The 22,769-nt window shown below is 37.7% G+C and overlaps 2 protein-coding genes across 2 annotated transcripts; one reads left to right on the top strand and one right to left on the bottom strand.

Moving 5' to 3' along the window:
- Window positions 1–546: 546 nt before the first annotated feature.
- LOC115255537 (uncharacterized) lies at window positions 547–9,155 on the bottom strand. Its single transcript, XM_062854992.1, is given in 12 exon segments — window positions 547–1,951; window positions 3,293–3,356; window positions 3,415–3,433; window positions 3,435–4,008; window positions 4,066–4,331; window positions 4,390–4,666; window positions 4,722–4,905; window positions 4,959–5,116; window positions 5,178–5,272; window positions 8,539–8,908; window positions 8,970–9,023; window positions 9,104–9,155. Coding segments are annotated over 12 exon segments (2,682 nt in total). The 3' UTR covers window positions 547–1,382.
- Window positions 9,156–18,690: 9,535 nt separating this feature from the next.
- Window positions 18,691–22,156, top strand: LOC115255241 (uncharacterized). The gene is made up of 3 exons (XM_062847700.1): window positions 18,691–19,205; window positions 19,285–20,398; window positions 20,512–22,156. The coding sequence occupies exons 1-3, from the start codon at window positions 18,691–18,693 to the stop codon at window positions 21,454–21,456; spliced, it is 2,574 nt and encodes an 857-aa protein (XP_062703684.1). The 3' UTR covers window positions 21,457–22,156.
- The last annotated feature ends 613 nt before the right edge of the window (window positions 22,157–22,769 follow it).

The raw sequence follows: 22,769 nt of genomic DNA, 5'->3' as shown, positions 1-22,769 counted from the left end.
GATCACTTTGCGGTCTTGGACAAAGTTGTTTGGTAAAGTCATCTAGAAGAATACCAAAGGTTTCAATCATTGAAAGCTTACAGCGCCAGCGTAGCATCTGGGAGCAGAGTGTAAAAAATTCGAAGATCCAAAGTGAAGATTGACATTCTATTTTTTTCATTCGTGTCTGGCCACATTCATTGTCAACTGAATGCCTCTCTTTTTTCATTCAATTATTTTTCATGAATATTTTATTGCGCGTCGTAAAATGTCAAATTTCTGTTAACAGACGCACAATTCGACTTAATGAACAAATGGAACAGATGGTTAGTATTCCAATTAATTACTATACCCAAGTTTTGTGATGACGAAGTGTGACGATAGGAGGTAGGGGCTTATGATATGCTACGTAGCTTTCTACTAAGCCTATAGAAAAAAGTATTTCGTAATTCATAAAAAAACTACTTGCATTAAGTATTAGTAAATCGAAGAAAAATTTATTGCATGAGTTCTCTTTCCATTCACATAAATGTAAATAACAAATAATGGATATAAATGCCGGTTAACTTTCATAATGCATGAAGCTATCGGACACAACAACTGATTCTGAGAAAATGGTTTGAAATCCTGCTTAAAGAATAATGTATTGTGTACGCAGAAAAATTTCAATATCGCTCAAATGCTTCTCACGACCAAAAGTTTGCTGCTTGCTATAAGGCACTGCATTAGCGGTGTGCATAGGAAAAAAATAAGTGTTTGGCATTATGGCATATTGTAAATTTTTGTTATTTTTCTCTATATAGGTGAAAATGGCAAACCACTATAACTTTATTCGTCGGTAGAAAATATAACATGTTATTTATAATGTCGTAATAAGTAGCAATATATTGTTGGTAAAAGTTAAAACTTTCATTCAATTCGGTTCTCTGGTTTCGGAGATATGACAGTTCAAAAATAAGTTTTCCAAAAAATAGTGTTTTACGAGAACGGTTCTAACTTTGCGAAAAATTAACCAATCGAGCCCAAATTTGTACCAATGATGCACATATATTGTAGATTTACCGGCTACTTGTATTCTACTTACCGGTCGCTTCAGTATGGCCCCCAAAGTAGCCGTTTTATAAAAAGAGTAACATAAAAATAATTTTAAACATTTTTATTGTATGCGCTATTCCTCGTTGGCACTAGCTACTCAGCGAATTTCATTTTTTGACAATCAAGTTTATATTTATATGAAAACGGCTACTTTGTAACGGCTACTTAAGTAACCTTTTTTTTTATTTTATTTATGTGTAAAAATACTACTGTGTCCAGCATAGTTGTTCCATGCTATTAACATGAGAAACTATGCTGCACTGCGCATGGTAGTATGGAGTTGAAGCTTACACTTGATATTCTGCCAATTACACATTGAACGATCGTCTGATTTCCTCATCAGCTATGTTGTCCACAATCCAGTCTAAGAAAGCCGCAACTCGTGAGAAGGTCATGTAGTACCATCTCTTGCACTCTCTGGTATCCGTAGACAGGCCAACTAAGTACGGAACACCTTCTGCACCTCTCCACCGAAGCATGCTATGCGACGGAAGACACGTGTACTCCCGATATGGATTTTTGACGCAAATGTGCGAATCTCGAATCGGATGAGCATGTGTTCTTTGACAGTCCGAGTTGTACATCGTTAGCAGCTCTATGTACTCGATTTCGGCGTCGTCGGTTGTATTGAATGGTTGTAGCATGTCCACTATGAGTGGAGAATGAGTTTGGTTGTTCCACAGGCATGCTGGATGCAGTTGACGGCTCCAGGTCAGGGGTTGCGGTAGTCGTAGTATAGCGATATCGTTACTGTAATCCGTTGTATTGAAGGAGCTGTGTGACAAAATCTGTTGAACTTGAATTGAGATTTTAGAGTTTCTGAGTGGTTGAACAGAAAGAATAGATGCGTTGTTCACACAGTTGGCAGAAGTTAGTAGAGTAATGCGGGGCAAAAGTTCGCACCTAACAGTCTTTATCAAATAAATATTAAACAAAAAGAAAATATTATCCTTTTTTCTCATTAAACGGGCCCCTATCATGTTACCTTCGATACGTAGTACTAGATTTTTTCGAGTTCCTTTTGTAATTCTGGTAAGACAATTTTCAATACAAGTACTCAAGTGCGAACTTTTGCCCCATACTGGGGGCAAAAGTTCGCATTGTGCGGGGCAAAAGTTCGCACGTTGTGAAAGGTATTTTATAGGCATGAAGTTCATTTATTTCATGTTTATTCATGTTCATTCTTTCACGCTGGCCACGAAGTGCGTTTCTTTCCATTTCTGGTATTACATACCAACTGGAACACAGTCTGGTTCTCAGCTTTTATATACAGTGTATTTTATGAATACTTCCACAGCTATTAACTAAGTGATGTCCTTTCCAACGTTACTGAAGTTGTCAAAATACATCGTGGGGTAATTATAGAGGTAAGTGTTACACAAAATACTCGAAAAAAAAATCAAATATGCTGCAAAACTATTGAACGGGATCGTTATTGAATATAACATCCATCATTATGGTCATGAATTATAACAGTAATTCTACAAGTTAAGCCATGCAAGACCCCCTAAAAGTAAATCAACACAATACTCCCGAAAACAGTCAAGAACTTTCAAATGAGGACACGAGTATGGCGGAAAAATGTTCCAAAATGTTATTTCATCCATTATTCAATTTTTGTTTTAAAAAGGCGAACACAATGATTACTTTATAATCGATTTTCTTACAAAAATAAGTTTAAGCCCTCTTTCGGAACGATTTGTGGATGCATAACTACACATATAATATATAAATAGTAGTTTCTATACGAAATCGTCATTGCTTCAAAAATTATGTAACTATATAGATGTTCTAGATTCAGAAATATAGTGCGAACTTTTGCCCCACAGCTACTGCGAACTTTTGCCCCATTGTCGAGGCTCTAACAATGTTCATTCCTACAAGATGCACCAGAAGTTTTTGGTTTATTCGAGTGCACCTCTCGAACTACTATGGAATAACGATTCTCCGACATCAAGAGATTATGTAATTCTTCTTCTTTCAGTTATTGCAAATTCTTATTCCAAAAAGTCAATAAATTACATCAAAATAGCCTAAAACACATTTTTTTGCATAACTCTGCTACTGCATGACGAAATCGTTCCAATTTTTATAGATGAGTAACTGTCCTGATTATGTGTCGAACCCATACAGGTTTGCTTGGGTTCTTCACTCGTGCGCAGAAAAAGACCCACTGCGAACTTTTGCCCCGTGCGAACTTTTGCCCCGCATTACTCTATTGTTCGATCGGAAATGATGGCACCTATACAGATATATCGAGTTGAACTATCAAAAATTCGAACCTACAAGACAATCAATGGTTGTGAATTGATTTTTGTATGAAGTTTTTGAAACGCTTACCATTGGAGCACCATAACTGTATTTGTGCACATTTCGTTAGAAGCAAGTGTTTGTTACTCCAGGCATCTTTATCGATATCAGTGTTAGGGCAACAGATCACCGAAATCGAAGAGCAGAATGTGGCCTCTTTATTGAGTTCAAACTTTTTCCACTTTCGCTGACACCTCGATATTGCTGTACACCTTCCCGAAAGGCCATGTGCATCAGTGCATGAATCTCCTTCGCGGGGAATGTGATCCAAGAATTGAACTGCGTTTACCGTTGCGCTTTTTTTCAGCAATACACGTTCCATCCATTTCAAATGACTTCGAAGTCTTGTGGAAACCAAATGATCCCCATAGCCACAGTCCCGTCCAATTTGTTGTACCAAACCTTCTAAGGCTAGAGGCATATGATGCTCGTATGGAACCACTGATGAATATGAGCCTCCGAGTTTCAGAACACATGTTCCAGGTACCAGAAATTGTTCAGTACCTGCGCAAATAAGTTCATCAGTGATGCCGTCTGGAAAGCGTGGCTCAAACTCTTTGGGTAGTCTGCAGGTTGTTTCGTTTTTTGGTTCCACGCGGACAGTCAAAGGTATCAACGATGGATCTGAAAGATAACAAAAATTGGCGATTTGATGTGAATACAATGTGCATGTTGGAATACCTATACATTCATGGAAACCAAAGCATTCGTAAATATCCATGTAAATATCTCTCCTTCCGAATCCCAAGACGCTATCCGGATGCACTTTATATTTGTTAACATAATCAATGCAGGCTGGTCGAATGTTAATGAAGCTGTACAATTTCTCCAAGCGTAGAATGGCAATATTGTGGTAGCCGTAAGCCGGATTATATTTTGGATGCACATTAATTTTTGAGATGTTTATTATACCTTCCTCTGGATGTGAGACAGCTGAAACTGGAATCCTGAAATGGATCCAAATATTCTTTATCGGCCTTTGTCAAAATGCAATCAGGATATTACTTTTGATGATGAACACAACTGGCAACTGTAAGAACTGTATTTTCATCAATTAGTACACCGTAACAATTCTGAGGACTTCCATCAACGTTCCATATTAGCTGAACATGATATGTGGTAGGGTTATACGGATATATTCCGGGATATTCAGGTGATATATATGGATGTCTAGCGTGGCCAAAACTCTCGTACACACAAGTTTTGTTGTAAAACCTTGTGAAGACATTTTCACGATACTCCCGGAATCGTAATGCACAAAAGGTTGCGTTGAAAATATCATCTAAAATTGAGTTGTTTAGTTCATTGGTATTTACTTTGCTTCTTTGGAGTCAAACCTTCAATGACAGCGCCACCTTGCCGCATAGTTGCTATTATCCAGTCATGATACGGGCCAACCTTAGTGTACACTCCAGGATATGATAATCCACAGGGCAATCCGAACGATGTGACAGCCACTACGTATGGCGTAAAATGGGTATTGTGTAACAGTTTGACTTGAAGCGGACCACCAGAATCGCCCTGCAATTTTTGTAATCGTTCCAACATAATCATAAATATCGTTGTCTACTCACTTCACAAGTGTCCATTTTCTCGTCAACGGCACACAGATGGTTCTCATGAAGTCCATTACTCAAACCTCGAACATGTTCACTAGAATAAAACTCTCCACATTTGGAAGATTCCAAGGGCTTTAGTGAAACTTTTTGCAAAGAAGGGGTGCGACTCTCAACTGAAAGATTGAAAATTATTCTTACTTTCTTCTACATGTATAATAAAAAAGATAAACATACAATGACCTGTGCTGCCCCATCCCGTAGCAATAAGTTCTGTAAAACGTATCTCTGGATCGATCCAGAGACATGCTGGGCAGACTGTATCATGCAACCTAGAATTGCGAAATAGATAAGAAGGATAGCGGTAATTTCTTTCTGGCTTGCAGTCTTATGTGTTGGCTCCCGAAACAATTATTTTTACCCCAACGTTTCGATCCCGGTTTGGATCTTCATCAGAGGATGAAAATTATTCGTCACTGTCCATAAACCTTTGGCATGTACTGTTATCTGTGCATGTCGGGAAAAGCCGGTATGTTTTTCTAGTACCAAACCGGGATCAAAACGTTGGAGCAAAAATAATTGTTTCGTGAGCAAACGCATAAGACTGCAAAACTGAAAGAAATTTCCGCAGTAACACTCTCAGTCGAAAATTTTTTTTAAAGATACCGTGGGTACACAGTCATGGATCACTTAAGGAAGGGTATTTCTGACCTTCAAAATTCAATAAAAAAAATAAAGAAAACATGAACGACGACTTTGAAAGCACAGTTGGCTATGTTTTGATTCAAACTTTTGATTACCGATCCATTTGAAGTATAATGGCAAGTCATTTTCGCGTAAAAAAGGAATATTTCACTGTTTTCCAAATGCCCTATTATGGATCAGCTCCACAGAGTCTTACATGTTATGGATCAATTTTTGTCACACTTTTTATCTCAGAAAACAAATAGGATCATGCTACAAAAATTAATTTCGTGCCGAAATGTATGTCTTGACCAAGATATTCGTCTTTGAACGTCAAAGTGATCCGTAACTGTGTGTGATCCATAACTGTGTAGGGACGGTAATAAGGATAGTGAAGTATGTGTACTAAACTTCTACTGCAACCAAATGTACCGTGCAGTTGTTTAGTGCGGTGTACAGGATACAAGGTAAAATATCATTTCAAGGTACCGTCAAGGCACCATTCACCGTGGATCTAAGAGGATTCGGGGCAATTAAGGGCTGTCATTTGACACCAGTCTTATAAACATTGTTGGTGCCGCTTTTAATTGCCTTCATTATAGGTTAAAATTAAAGCAATATCCACAGAAGTAGAAAATTTTTCACAAAATTTGGTGATATAGTACAATTAGTAAAGGGTAGTAAGGTCGCCTAATTCCGTGGTAGGTCACTATTCACCGTGGTAGTAGGGACCCATTCACCGTGTATGAGAAATTTTATTCTTCTTTGTTTAAAAATGATCAAAACAACCCAGCCAAGGGAATTTTCTTCGTTTAAATTCATTTCAAGTAATAACTTGCAAGATTTTATTAGAAAAACGAATGTTCAAATTTTCGATTTTTTTAGACATATGGGACAAAAGGGGGCACGGTGAATGGAGACCATTGATTTTTAGGGTACCCATTTACCGTGGCTTTTTGTTTCAATTAAAAGTACGAGTAATCGTACTTTCTTGTTGAACTTACTTCGGTAATGCAAAATACATACCTGATATGTGAATTTAATTGCTTCTTGGTGGAATAAAAACGTTACTACATTTAGTTTATCGCTTAAATAACCTTAGGGCAGTTTTCGTTTTTTCAATATGAATGCAGCGAACGAGCAGAAACCCGCTTCATGTAAACACACTTTAGTGTCAAAATGATACTTTTAAATGTTTCTAATTAGCGTTTTGACATGGTAACAATACATTAGTGTTGTATTGGTGAAATTGAAGGGAATTTGTAATATCATTCAATCATAATATGGAAATAATGAAAAAATATTCGAAGACACACGGTGAATGGCGCCTTGACGGTATTTAACCCTCTAATACCCAACCCCGCCTTTAGACGGGGTATAGTTTGAGCATTTTTGTAATTTTTGTTTCGTGGGAAATCAAAATTTTTATATTTTTGGCTGATATTTAGGACTGTTTTGTATATCTCAAAATAGTTTTTGATGTATTTTAAAGCGTATTTACATTTTTTAAAAATCATTGAAAAATTGATGTTTTGGTCACCTTTTAGAAGTCATTGTTTATTTTGTATTGAATCGCTACAATTAACATATTTTAAATTTTTCCCAAACCATTCTATCCTTGTTCAATAGTTTAAGAGGATCGAATACACTCTAAAATTATTTTCCTTAAAATTACACGGAAAATAAAATTTTATATGAAAAAAATTTAAAATAAATATAGTTCAACAATAATCATAAAATCTCGAAATGTTTTCATCCCAAAAAATCTGTATCCCAAATAGGCTTCCAGGAAAAATATAAAAGTGTGGGGATGTTCAAAAATAAAAATTAGAAAAATCAAAAACTGAAATTCACGAAATCGAGAATTAAAAAGAATCATCTTCCAAAACATGTTTAAAACGATTTTAGATGACGAAAAATGATATTTAGATCAAAATCAAAAATTTGGGTATTAGAGGGTTAAAAGGCGTTGCAATAAAAATGTAAATCCAGCAAAAGTAATTGCATCACATTCCTTAGGAACAAAACAAACAAGTGGCGGTAAGAAAAAAATATTTTCACATTATTATGTTTTACACTAGCCCGAAGGTACCTCGGATTCTACTTACTATTGTGTAAGTAAGACAAAAACAATCACTATTAATATGTAAAAGCCGTGGTTAAATTGATCTCCGGGTCGAAATAAATCAGACATTTTTCAGATAGATTAAGCATACTGTATGGGCTTCGTGGCCGTGCGGCTAGAGGCGTCAGTCATCTAGGCGTTTCGTAAGCCTCGGAGTGTGGGTTCGATTCCCGCTCCAGTCGGGGAAAACTTTTCGTAAAACGGAAAATTCTCCACTGGGCCACTGAGTGTTATGTGTGTTGTCCGTTGTCATATGTTAGTGCTTGTTCAGTCTGTACAACCTCTGGTTGAAGACGGTGTAGTGTCTTTTTTTCTAAGAATTTCCTTACAAGTACCGTGTTGTTGGAATCAGTTACTAAACGAAATTCACAAGCAAAAACGTCTGATCAATTTCGACCCGGAGATCAATTTAACCCCGGTTCACTATATAATATCAGGCAGACAAAAATCATAAAAGTGACTTTCGCCAATGCTTGTTCTGAAATTATTATTAAACTAAGGGAAATCCAGAATTTCACATTTCTAGCTAATGTAATTAATTACAAAAATATTGTGTATCAAAGTTGAAAAAAGCTAAAAAATGCGATTTTCGCAAAAAAAAAACAATACATATATAGATAACAATGATACCGTTGGAGTTCTGTATGATTCTAGTTCCAGTTTGTACAGGCCGTTTATCTTAGTTTTGCAAAAATCACAAAGCGCACCAAATTCACGCCTGCCATAAGAGCTCTTAACATAGTTCTTTAGAGTTTTAGGAACAGGTTTTCTGCCTTCTTAAAAACTTACCTAACAGGTTGTTCCAACTTCATCAGCGCTATGTCATGGTACTTCACTCCGAACCGATGTAGCGGATGTCTATATATCTGAGCAATTTTATATTGCTGGGCGTGTTCATCATCCTCGTCGGTTTCCAAGTTCAAGTCGCCAAATCGCACAACATCCGGCCAAATACTCCGGTGATCTGTCACGCAGTGCGCCGCAGTCAGAACGTAGTCCATCCAAATCAATGTTCCTCCACAATGCCACAGTATTTTTCCATTATCCTGTGTCCACCCTATGGCTCCCATGTGGGCGAATTCTTTCAAAAACGTTGGCGCCCCATAATGAAGCGTCGGCTTGTGTGACAAAATTAGCTCATGAAAACGCAATCTGCAATCTTGATCAAAAAATTCATTTATATATTTTCTTCTGGTTGGTAAGAATATTTATGTCACTACCATCTAATGTATTCCGTTGATTCGATAACATTGGGGTTGCATCCCAAAATCGACCTTGAACATATAAATATTAAATATGTTAAATATGTGAATATGCAAAATATCTCAATACATGCACTTATCGCAGAACTAACCTTCACAAATCACCACTACCACTGTAATTAACCATCTCAGTGCACCGAACATAGCGATATACTACAAGTATCATATGCTACTGTACTACAAAATCTAAGAAGATACATCTCAAAGAAATCTCAGATGAGAACTTATTCGTGATTCCTCTCTGCGTGAGCGTTCCTATTGAGAGTCAACAGGTTCGAACAGTGGACGTCGATGGATTGAGAGTACTAACTTTATCATGTTGTCATCATTCAGTAGGTACCTGTAAAATGCTCATCTACAAGCAGGAGTCGCATAATGGTATACGCATTATATCGTATAAAGTACCATAGTTTTTTTATCTAGTCCGTTTATTAATGGCTCAATTGCGCGAATTATCGAATGCATTTCGATGCTGGTGTAGATATTAAATGATCTTGACATGAACTGGGAGACCTGTCAGGGAAGGCAGACCATAACGAGGGAGGGTTATCAGCAGCCTTAAGAGCTATTTTCATTACACCGACAATAACAAGATACTTCGAGTAGGTATATGCGGTATTGTTGGTAACCAAAGAATGTATTGGCATTGGAAAAAATATTATTCCTGGGAATGTTTCTTCGACTCCATAAAGTAATACAATAAAGCTTCGTAGACCTAAACACAAGCCTAAACATCCTAGGCACATGTGTTGTCGCTGGGTCGACAACACATGTGTCAAATTGGATTCAGTGTTGAACTGGAGTCGTTGTCATTGGCTACTAAAACACAATGTTAATCAAAAAAGAGGTATTCAGTCAAATGTCAAACTTGGGTACCGGGGACCGAAAGTAGTACTAGAGTTGGTACCCAGTTTGAGCCCGAGTGCTACGACTTTATTTGGACTTTGGATCTACACCATTCTTTCAGTATTTCATTCGTGCAGGGCTCCGACGTGTTCGTACGAAAAAATTATTGAGAAAATCGACCGGGAACGCATCGAAAACGAGAAAGTTTGAAAATCTATTTTGCGGGGCAGTTTTCTACAGAGCTGTATGTCAATAACACAGTAGGCAGGCAGAACGACGTTTGCCGGGACAGCTAGTCGGTATTTAATAAATCAATAACTTTTTCCACAAGCATCCAATCGTTTTGCGGTCTTCGAAGGAAAGTTTCATAAATGATTTTTCTACAAGCAGCGTTGATCGATTTGAACTAAGGAGACAAAGGGCGACCTCTGGAATTTTTTGTTTGAAAGTGTAACTTTTCCCATAGTAAATCCTATAGTTTCACCGATTGCGCTGAAATTTTGTACAGTTCTCATGGGACCTAAATGGGATCTAAAAAGTCGACTGGAGCGAGGATATATTTTTCCCATACAAGCGTGTCCCATGATAATGTCCAGACATGTAGGTGGCTACACGTTCACTTCATAAGTGGATGGTCATAGGCTCGATCCCAGCCCTGGCACTTGCAATTCTTCGTCAGTTGTTCTTCCCCCCGAGAGCGGCTGACACCTGACCCTCTTCTGAGCATGCTCTAACGGACCCGGAAACTGGGATATCGGCTAACGGCAACTCATAATGGACCCCCAATCGGACTGGAAAAGGAACAAGAGCCACACATCAACATCCTCGTGCTCATCGTTCTACCATAGATAGGATAGGAAAAAACAGCTGCGCGAAGGCAACCAGTTCGATATAGTAGAATAAGAATAGAACATGTGATGCCTTATGTTATAATTAACTTTAAATGATGAAAATAACTTTGTTGTGTTTTCCGTGTTTGTTTACGTCTAGGATTTGTCACATGTAAGTATAAGTGTTGTTTATTGTTGTCCAGAGTGCCAAAGTGTTAATGATTGTATGTGGTAAATAAGTATCGTTAATAAAGTGTATACAAATAATTAATAGAGTTGTTTAACAATTATTGCATAGAGAGATTCTCACATTTGCGACGAGAAAAGTGAACAGTTCGGACACAGTTGGTTTTGAATTTGGCGTTAGAACTGTTGTGTTTGAAAAAAGGAAAATATTGGTGATTGATTTGTGAACGAATTCAAATGTTGACGTCAATAAGGTAAATATTAACGAGCCTGGATAAAAGAAAGAGGAGAAACCTGATCATTGTCAAAAACCTGGAACTGGCAACCTATGATGACAAAAACTAGCAACCTTGAAATGTTGAAGCTTGCGCTTGCCTCTTTCATAGTGTCTGTTATTGTTGTTTATTTATGTTTACTTGGCTCGTTTTCGTTGCTTCTGCTGTGACGGCATCGACAGTTTTACGAATCAGAACAGAATTGAATACAATAATTTCTTCCAAAATGAGGTGCATTTCACCGTTTTGTACAAACAAAACTACTCTCGGCTTCAAAAAACATTGGATTTTTTCGTTTTCCAGCCGATGAAGATCTTTGCCTGGTTTGGCGATCTTTTTGTGGCATCCCGGAAAGTAGGGAACTTTCTGCAACCTGCAGGTTATGCAGTGTAAGTAAATATAAGCTTTAATTCAATCAATAAAACATGTATTATCAATATTATTGTGAAATATAATGTTTTACAGTTTCATTTTGCACCCGGTGATACATATTTTGCATCGGAAAAGGGTAAAATTCTGAGGCGCAGGAATGCTGTTCCGGTGTACAAGTTTGTGCCGCAAATAGCGGACCTGCAAGAGTCATCAAGCTTGGAGGATTTAGCAGAAACCACTTGTCGTGACTGGTTGAAATCGGAAAGCGATTCCAACCTAAATCAGCAACACATCCGTTGCTCTTCACAATAACCGATCGACTGACTCAACTTCTCTGCCACGATCAATGCGCAGACCGATTCCGAGTTCGACTGCCTTCGGGCCACTTTCCATATTTTCTCTTGCTCTCTCTCTTTCTTCTTTCAACGACATGACTGTTGGTTATTCCATCAGGAATGTCTACACAACTTCAAAACATTTCTCTCTCAAGGATCCATCAGCCACTACAGTACGCAGCCCAAATCGAGTTAAATTATTGAAATTGTCCTAATCCGTAAATGGTGTGATTATGTTATAGTTCAAAATCAATTATTTCATTTTTCTAATTCTTCAATGTTACCAGTGCATTCACAAATAATATAATCTGTCCATCTCTACATTCCCCCTCACCTCTACTCTGAGAATGTAGTTTTAAAAGTTTTTAAAAATGTTGTAGGCCTATCATACTTGAAAATACCATAATTTCTTATGTTAGGCATTTTGCAACTTAGTAGAATATTCAACTTTATTAAAAACAAAATGATAAAACTCCAAACAATACTCCCTATTTATGCCAATAAAAGAGGACGCTTCTATCAAAGTTTCTAGCTTCCATTTAATCTATCAATAGTCGCACTGTTGTGTTTTAAAAAAATACACTACACCGTCTTTAACAGACTGAACGATCACACTAACATGAGACAACGGACAATACACGAAACACCCAGTGATCCAGCGGAGAATTTTCACGTTTGACGAAAAGTTTTAACCGACTGGAGCGGGAATCGAACCCACACTTCGAGGCTTACGAAACGGCCAGACAACAGACGCCTCTAACGGCACGGTCACGAAACCCACAAACGCTTTTATGTACACAACATCAGCGTGGTGCTGGCCATGGTAGTCGCCTGCCAAACGGCCGCAGGGTCAAGACCAAAGTATAAAACATTTCTTTGAGAGTTTTCTCACAAATCCTTTTCCTTATACCTTATACAATATTTCGCAGAATCCACTTCACTTTCCAACGAACAAGTCCAAAGCTGAAAAGTGCCCCTGATAGAATAGAATACCTCAGTTTACAGATTGAGTGAAAAGCGATTTTTCTGTTTCAATTTTTCATGAAAATACTCTGCAAATTTACTAGTTTAAATGATGATCATAATGTTTCATTGCGATTTCTTTGCACACATTTTTTTCTTTGAATAAATAATATTTAGGCAATACTTTACATATTCCACGTGTTACGATTTGTGTAAGAATTACATGTACAGTGCGAATTTGCTCATTGGGAGCTTGTTAGATGGGGTGTTCAAATAGTTTAGTGTTCGCTGGTTTGAGCAAAACCCAACTAAAACAAACTGCCAATGTCAAAATCATGCCAAAGCGAGTTGTGACCGCCGTCACATCGCAGTTCTTACTGAACGATTGTGTTGTATGTGAGTGCTTGGTGATGTGTTTGTCGTCCCATGCGTCCGTCTAGAACTTGAACATTTCAATAAGTTTTCAGTTGCTTCAACAACGATTCACTAATCGGAGAGCAGTCGTGACCCAACCAACGAATATGTACACTTTCAAAACATTTTCATATTTTCCAAAACATGTCGATCAACAAATACAAACATTAAGATTTCAGCTTAGTTTTCATAGAATGTGATTTGCAATGTCTTCGATTTTACTTTCGACAAAGCTTTCTTTGTACTATAAAAACTATCAGGAATCATGAAATCAGTGAAGCTTAAGCAATTGTTTTGTTTTAACTTTCACAGATGCTTCAAAAAAAAATAATTTTTATTGAATCATCTTTTCTTATAAATTATTGCAAAATATTATCGCAAACATTTTTTAAACATTTCTCAACCGCTCGAATTCTCCCACAGTATTTCACTGGCGTAATAAAAAATATTTTTCTCTAAAATATTAAATTTCTTCTTCGGTCTAAGAGTACCGTCATAATTTTCTTTAGCAAATTCCTTCGGAAAATTGCCAAAATTACTAAAATTCCATTTTTCTTATGGTGCGAATATGAATACCGAACATTCTTTGATTAATCCAAAAACTCTTCCCTGAAGCCGAGATGACAATAACTTGGCTGTAAGCTAATTATGTTATAAGTGTTGCTTTCTTTCCACTAAAGCATGAACATTTCCGAAAAGTTTCAACTTGTTGTCCGAGATTTGAAGCTCTTTCTTCAGTATATTTCAAAAGTATTAAAATTTTCTTGAACTTCAACTCTTCCAATATTTTAACAATCATCTCCCAAAAATATTTTTCTTTCTCGTTAAAGTTAGCATGATCAACTAAATTTCACTAATTCAATACTTGTTTTAATACTTTGCATAGACTATCATTCTCAAATTGAATCAAGCAATCTATACATTTAACTTTTTGTAGAATAAATTATGAGCTTATAATTACCACTGGACGGAGATTAATAACTTTACATAAGGTTAAAGAACCGATAAAGATATAATGACTATTTCATGAGACTCTCTTGAATTTCAACCAAAAACTCTAACAAGACAATCAAAGGTTGCCATATTTGAGCTTGATTCATATAAAAGAAACAACTTTTGTATTAAGGTATACTGTTCAAAACACAACTGACTAGCAAAACGGAAAAAATGGGAAAATTATGTATGAAATCACGACACAAAATTTATTTATCATACATAAACCACAGACAAATCACACTCCTATCGCTTCCCATCGCACAATGGTTTATTTTCCCATTTTCACGCTCTTAATTAATAGCTCGTAGGGTTGAGGAAATAGAGCAATGGTGTCTTCGGCAAAGATGACGGGAATGACCAGCGCCATCTTTTGACAGTTAGAGTTTTCGGATCAATCCCCCTAAAAGTGAGATACAAAATTATGTTTTTTAAATTGTTGAGATAGAGGGATGACGTCTTCGGCAAAGTTGTAGCATTTTTGATTCCAAACAACTTTCCTGAAGACGTCAATGTTGTAACTTTCACACTTATGGAGATAGAGGCCAGTGTTTGAAAGTTAACCCCAAAACACGTTTTTTAAGTAAAACACACATTTGTTGAACTTTTAGACCCATACAATGTTCTGCAAAGTTGTATGTATCAATAAAATACGCAACTTTGCCGAAGACATCAAAGCTGTAAGAATTAAATGAGACGAGTTATAGATAAATTTATGATTTTTTTCATCCACTTTTAGGGATAAATATCTTTTTTAGGGGCAAAAAGGTGCAGCTGAGGTTACCGTTATCAGAAAGTACATGTAAAGAGCTTTCAAATAAGAGTTAGTTTGTCCGTCCACGATCATCTACTGAGGAGATATGGCCATAATAAAAATGTAATTACAACGATTTAATTGCAATCAAATTTACATTGACAGAAAAATTCATGGCTACTATGATGAAATATAAGTTTAACCCACTTTGGTCTAATCTTAGTTAAAGTTCATTGTGTTGACTTTCTTCATATAAAATTTGAAATTGTTTTCCAGAAGAACTCGTGAGTTGTTTGGCTCTGTGAGAGCGTATGAAACCCCGATATATCTTAATATTTGATTCAATGAATGGGATTTGTACTAAATAGTGGAAATCTTATAAAAAGACAGTTTTTTAGAACAAATTTGGTATTTAAAACAATCAGGACTGTTGCGCAAATAAGCTTAGAGAAGCATTTATATTATTTGATCATAGTAGCCATGAATTTTTCTGTCAAAGTAGATTTGATTGCAATTAAATCGTAGTAATGACATTTTTTTATTATGGTCATATCTCCTCAGCAGACAATCGTGGACGGACAAACTAACCCGTATTTGAAAGCTCTTTAGATGTACTTTCTGATAACGGTAACCTCAGCTGCACCTTTTTGCTCCTAAGAAAGATATTTATCCCTAAAAGTGGATGAAAAAAATCATAAATTTATCTATAACTCGTCTCATTTAATTCTTACAGCTTTGATGTCTTCAGCAAAGTTGCGTATTTTATTGATACATACAACTTTGCAGAACATTGTATGGGTCTAAAAATTCAACAAATGTGTATTTTACTTAAAAAACGTGTTTTTGGGGTTAACTTTCAAACACAGGCCTCTATCTCCATAGGTGTAAAAGTTACAACATTGACGTCTTCAGGAAAGTTGTTTGGAATCAAAAATGCCACAACTTTGCCGAAGACGTCATCCCTCTATCTCAACAATTTAAAAAACATAATTTTGTATCTCACTTTTAGGGGGATTGATCCGAAAACTCTAACTGTCAAAAAATGGCGCTGGTCATTCCCGTCATCTTTGCCGAAGACACCATTGCTCTATTTCCTCAACCCTACGAGCTATTAATTAAGAGCGTGAAAATGGGAAAATAAACCATTGTGCATCGGATTCCTTCCAACGGTTGACTCAAATACTCAGCAGGTGGTCGAAAGCTGGCACCGCCCCTGCTCCTGTCTAATGCCTGCTCACTACCGCCACCCAGCGATGGCCCGGCCGAATATAGTACGTCTAGTATTGGGTGACCACGCTTTCGAAATCTGAAATCTGCTCCAAGTCTCACGTCCGCCTCTCTGGCGTCTGGAGCACAAAACCACCACTTCCGTCAGCCCAAACAACAATCCCGCCATGAAGTCCATACGTCGCATCCCACTAACATCAGACTACTGATAACAATACAAAACACTCTCAAATTAATTACTGATCAATTGTATTTGAAATGGGTGGCAACAAAAATGATTTCACTTCAAACACCACTCTCATCCACAACTCCAACCTTCATGCCTTCACCATCCCAGCACTGTCACCGAATCGAACCTCAACCATCGCGCAACAACAATGACAATGTCGAAATTTTCATCTGCTACGACGATCCTCCCTATGCGATACAAAACCGTCCCAACTTCAACACAACATGATAAAGACCGTGTACCGAGTCCAGAAAACCCCTGAACCACAGAGAAACAGACGTCACACTATCATTGCTTCCCATCGATCACCTTTTTAACGGTTGATTCAAATATTCAGTAGTAGGTCGATCGACCCCTTGCGGCGCTGGCATCGTTTTTGCTCCTGTTTGACGTTTGCTCACTACCGCCATCTAATGGCGGCCCGGCCAAACACAATACGTTTAGCATTGGGCGATTACGTTTTCGTGACGATGTTTTTGAATGAAATTTGTTCTAAGTGTTACGTCTGTTTCTCTGTGCCTGAACCGTGCATTGCTGCTTTCGAAGGTCAACCCTGACTGTCGACAAACACCGCGCCACTGTTGAAAAACCACCATCAAAAAGTCCCAATTTGGGTTCATAACTGTCGATTATTCACGAGTTAAAAAGTACGTAACAAATTTAGCTTCTGTCTTGTCACACAAAACTTTTCGGGATCATGACAAAGGACAAACTATGCGCCTTTTTGTCGTTTTTCCGGTCTCCTCCATCCGACAACCCTCCTCTCCGGTATTTGTCCTCTTAATAAAAACAAAGTTTGAAACGCCGAAAACCGGAAAAACAACTCATTCCGCCATCCGCCGCGCAAAGGCGTCATTGTCAAGCCCAAATTAATCAGAAAACACCATTCCTAACTCCATCCTTCTCCACTACGACTCTTTCTTCAAAGTTAGTGCCATCTCCAGCCATCCACTTCACGCCTCGTTTACCTGGCTCTCCAACTACTGTTACTTTTTTCTCAGAAACTGTTGTCGTAGTAGCAATCGGCTGCGATACATACCTAGTTACAGCACCTAGTGACCCTAGGTAACCAGTTTGTTTGTTACTGTAAAAAACTTATTCCCTAACCAGAACTCCTACAAGCTAGTCGTATTTTTAATAAAGCTCTTGTTATTTGTTCAAGTCTGCCCAAGTTATTCCTGTCCTCAAACCCGAAACTCAACAAAAACTCTAATGCATTTTTCGCTTTTTTTTCTCTTTTTTTGACCATCAATCTCAGCATTTTTCGAGCATTTTCTTTTTTTTGTGTTTTTTTTAAGCCCCATTTATTTTTTGGCTTCTTTTTCTCCATCTCTGCTTTTCTCCGCCTTCTTCTTCTTTTTTTTAAATATCTCTTTTTTTTAAGCCCCATTTATTTTTTGGCTTCATCATCAATCTCAGCTTTAGCTGTCCATCATCTTTTTCTTTCTCATCTATTTTTTTTAAGCCCCATTTATTTTTTTTGGCTTCTTTCTTTTTCGATTATCAATCTCTGATTTTTTTTTTTGTCTCCTTTCCTTCTCATGCATTTTCAAGCCCCATTTATTTTTTGGCTTCCTTTTTCCTTTCAACGTCTTTATCGTTAGTCTTTTTTTTTTTCCACCTCGTTCACACCTCAATCTACTTCAGCACTTTGGTTCAGCTACCGGCTGCACCATGTCGTGACTGGTTGAAATCGGAAAGCGATTCCAACCTAAATCAGCAACACATCCGTTGCTCTTCACAATAACCGATCGACTGACTCAACTTCTCTGCCACGATCAATGCGCAGACCGATTCCGAGTTCGACTGCCTTCGGGCCACTTTCCATATTTTCTCTTGCTCTCTTTCTTTCTTCTTTCAACGACATGACTGTTGGTTATTCCATCAGGAATGTCTACACAACTTCAAAACATTTCTCTCTCAAGGATCCATCAGCCACTACAGTACGCAGCCCAAATCGAGTTAAATTATTGAAATTGTCCTAATCCGTAAATGGTGTGATTTAGTTATAGTTCAAAATCAATTATTTCATTTTTCTAATTCTTCAATGTTACCAGTGCATTCACAAATAATATAATCTGTCCATCTCTACACCACTTACGACACGAAACGCAAGGACCCGCAGCACGAAACAGCTGGCAGTGTCTTCGTTACCCGTAATGTGCCGGTAAACACAAAATCACTGCTGCCAACGCACGACGCTGAAATCGATCCCTTGCCGGGTTCTGCCAGCCGTGAAACCTCCGCCGGTCAACATGCAACTTCCTACAATAACGCCAATCACGGAAAAGTGGAATCTGACCAAACATCGTCCGGTCGAGCCTCTGGCGTTAATCATGGACCATGGTCTATTGGTAACAATGAACAGCGTCCGTGGTCAACCAAAAGTTTCAAGCGCCGAGCACGCAGTCGAAATAGACAGTTTTTCCACAACACAACGCCGGCTGTCGGAATGCACTCGTTATTTTTCGAAAAGAGATCATCAGTTACCATCTAGCGACAACATTATTCCTACGAAAAAGGCACGATTTTCATCCGGTCACCCTGAAGCACCCGGTGGTTCTGTTAAGCTACATAGTCATCAGTCAACCGATCTTCCCGGAAGAGATAATACGATAAAGCAACCGGAAATGGAATTGAAGGTAGTGGAAGGAGATATGGGTTTCAAGATTCCGACATTTGTGAACAACGCTCCAGCTATTGAAGTCCGCTGTAATCGTGACACAGCGCATCAGGAAATCTGTGCGAAGACCAAGAAGATTTATGAGAAGTAAGTTTCATAACGATATTAATACAATAAAAGTAATCTCATCCTTTATATGATTCAATTTACTGAACAAAACTGAATTAATTGCAAATGATTTTTTTTGTTTCAGGCGTATTGGTGTACTGAAAGAAAGGTGTCAAAATCTTCAAGGCGTTGTGAAAGAACAGGCCAAAAAGCTGGCTAGACCCAACTTGGCGTTGGAAGCTTTAGAAAACACCTTCAATCCGGATCAAGTAGATATTCTTCTCTACAAAAGAAAGCAGGCGAAAGAATGGAGCGACAACACTATCACAGAGAGTTTAAAAACAAAATTTGTGTGCGGAAAGCAAGGCTACGAGCATGTGCGCCGAAAGTATCCATTACCGACACAACGAACTCTGCAAAAGCGTATGGAAGACCTCAACTTCGATACTGAAATCCTGGACGACGTAATCGAGCTCTTGAAACTTAAACTAAATACGATGACACCTGAGGATTTGGACTGTGGCATAGTATTTGACGAGATGTCCATTGAGGAAGCACGAAGTTATTCGGTTGCGGACAGTAAATTTTTCGGTGACGTTACCATTTCTGGTCCTGCAGGGACTGCCAGTCATGCCTTGGTGTTCATGCTTGTGGGTGTACGGAGCCGCTGGAAACAAGTTGTAGGATACCATTTCACTGGCCACACTATATTCGAAGAAGCTCTAAAAAACATAGTTTTTGAAATTATTGAAAAAGTAGAAGCGATAGGATGCAAGGTATGCTTCATAACATCGGATTGTGGACCTAGCAATAAAAAGCTTTGGAATTGCTTAGGTCTAAAATTCCATAAGGACAAGGTCTTGAGCAGTCAACCCATCGCGCATCCGTTCGACGATACGAGGACGATTGAAGTAATTCCCGATGTAATACACGTGTTTAAGTCCACTGTGCAAGGTTGGATAAAAAACGAAGTGTTGTTCCTACCAGCGGATGTTGTAGAATCCTGTGGATTTGTTTCGAATGAAGTTCGGATTTCACACTTGCGAGATTTAGTTCATCTTGAACACCAAAATCTGCTTAAAGTGTCTTATGGTCTTACAACCAGGGATGTGGAGTTTGGAAAGAAAAGAAGCAATTTCGACGCCATGAAAGTGATCAATTCTCACAAATACGTAAATTCAAATGTCGCAGCTGCTTTGAAAGTCTACAGCAACCTCGAAAATCGCCCCGATGTATTGCCAACTGCTTATTTTATTGAGCAACTTTCAACATGGTTCAGGTTGTCCAAGAATCGGTCGTTTGATTCTGCTTTGAACAAAGGTCTTGAATTATATTTCATATTTAGTTTAAAAAACTTTTTAACTTTTTTATCATTTTAGACAATTACGAGGAATACAGCAACACACTCACGTTTTACAAATCGTTCAGAACATTCGCCTTCAATATAAAAGTAGGACATAAAAAGAACTGGAAACCTTGGCAATCAGCATTAATCATGGCTACAAATTCAATACTTAGGTTGCAAAATATTTTTCTGAATCAGAAAGGTTACAGATTTCTATTGACGTCGCGGTTCACTCAAGACTGCGTTGAAAACTTATTCTCACAAGTACGCATGAGGCAGAAGAAGCCCACTGCTCTTCAGTTCAGGAATCTTTTGAAATCTATCTCTATATCACAATTTTTAAACGAAGTTACTGGCTCCTCCTATGACCCAGATGAACGAGAATGGTTAATCAACTTCCCAACTAATGTTAAGCAACTTAAAGAGAACAAAAAGCATGAGAATAGTTTGATTAAGAAGCCTTCTCTCGATAGCAAATTAATACACATGTCTAATCAGTCAGCATACGATCGATTTGATGAAGCAGAGAAGAATGCGATATATCATATTACAGGGATGCTAGTTCACAAAGTGGCAAAGAATGGATCTGTTTGTAATGATTGTGTTCAAACTTGTTTAGCATCTGATCTCATGCTAGCTAGCTTTGCTAACTTTACGATGTTCAAGGATTTTACTGGACAAGCACTCGTCTATGTAAATGAAGAAACTTTTGTGTATTTTCTTAAGCTAGAAATAATATTCCGAGAGCAAATGAGCCAAAATGCAAACTCGGATGTATTTAACAAGCTGAAGACTATATTAGAATCTATTCCAGTTACACATTTTAAAAGCTGTCATGATATCAAAACTAAACTGATCAATAAGTTCATATACTTTCGACTTAAAACATACGAACCTAAGACAGTTCATAAGAACAAGTACGACAGCCGATCTATGGCCGTATGATAAATAGCATTAAGAAAGTGATTCGAGCATCACTATGTTAAAATAAATGTAATTTTACAAACCTGACCCTTTGTTTCATTAATTTTCAATCCTTCGGAAGCATAATAAACCACAACTAAGGTACAACATGCAAATCAACATTTATTTATTTTCCATTTTTATTCTAGGCATCTTGTCAATGTTACATGATGGCTTGTAAAAGGCTTCTCATACTAGATTGTATTAAGTTTCAAGGTAATCTTACTAGACTAAATGAGATGTTCGGTGATGTATGATGAATTTCGTCAGAAATGCCTGGTTTGAGATCCTTGATATCGTTTTCCAATAGCTACATCCATCACATCCAATGTTGACAAAAGCAAAACAGCTAGAATGATGACAGTTTTCATAACATCCCTTTCTTGGTAATCATTTGGAAGTACATACCTCTGGTCGGAATAGTGAGTTTACGATTGTCCTAAAAGATGCCGCAATGTACGGTTTGAAAAACACTGTTTTGAAGGCTTCGTAATTCCCGAGGGAATGTCAGAATTTTGCGGTTCCCGTGAAGAAATCTCATGTTACATCTAATGCTGACTGTATTTGCCTCTTGAGTGGGTAATTCCGGTGACAAATCACCGATCAGATTTGTTGTTTGGGAAAGCGAACGAACGTCGTCCTTTCTAATTCAATTTGTACTCAATAGGTACTCAAATCAACTTCTTGCGCCAGTCGACAGCTGAAAATTATGAAAAGCGTTTCAAATATCACGGTTGCTTTGATAATCTACTCACAATACCTACAATCTAGGATCCCACAATTTGCCCAGAAATGCAATCTTTTTTCAAGTACAATAATACTAATCGATTACAATAATACTATGCGATTACTTCGCAGAAATGTTTTAATTCCAATTTTGACAGGTCTCTTGCTCGATTGGAATGACAGTGACAGTAAATGAATTGTTCCAATTTTGACGTTTCTCCTCTTTGTTTTATCCAGGCTCGTTAAACTGAACTATCTGTGACTACGAATGGTGTTGACTTGTCGGCTGTGTTGTGTGGACGCTCGGGTGTTTGAACCCGAACGAACGGAGAGAAAAAGTGCTTCGGCTGATGGAGATCAGCCGATTAGGAAAAAGGAAAAAAATGATGACGGTCGGTCATAGCGGCTCAGACACTACTGGTTGTGCTGTTGATTTCATATTGAATGAAGTTTGATTCAAATGTCGAATTATATAACATTAAATGGATTATTGGATTATGGCCAAACAAGGCTTGAAGCAAGGTGAAAGTAAATGAAGTTAGTCTATGGTAATACGGTATCACGGAATA

The sequence above is a fragment of the Aedes albopictus genome, chromosome 2, assembly GCF_035046485.1.
Source record: "Aedes albopictus strain Foshan chromosome 2, AalbF5, whole genome shotgun sequence".
Lineage (NCBI taxonomy): Eukaryota > Metazoa > Arthropoda > Insecta > Diptera > Culicidae > Aedes > Aedes albopictus.
The sequence above is the reverse complement of the archived record's forward strand: the minus strand, read 5'-3'. Positions and strand labels throughout refer to the sequence as shown.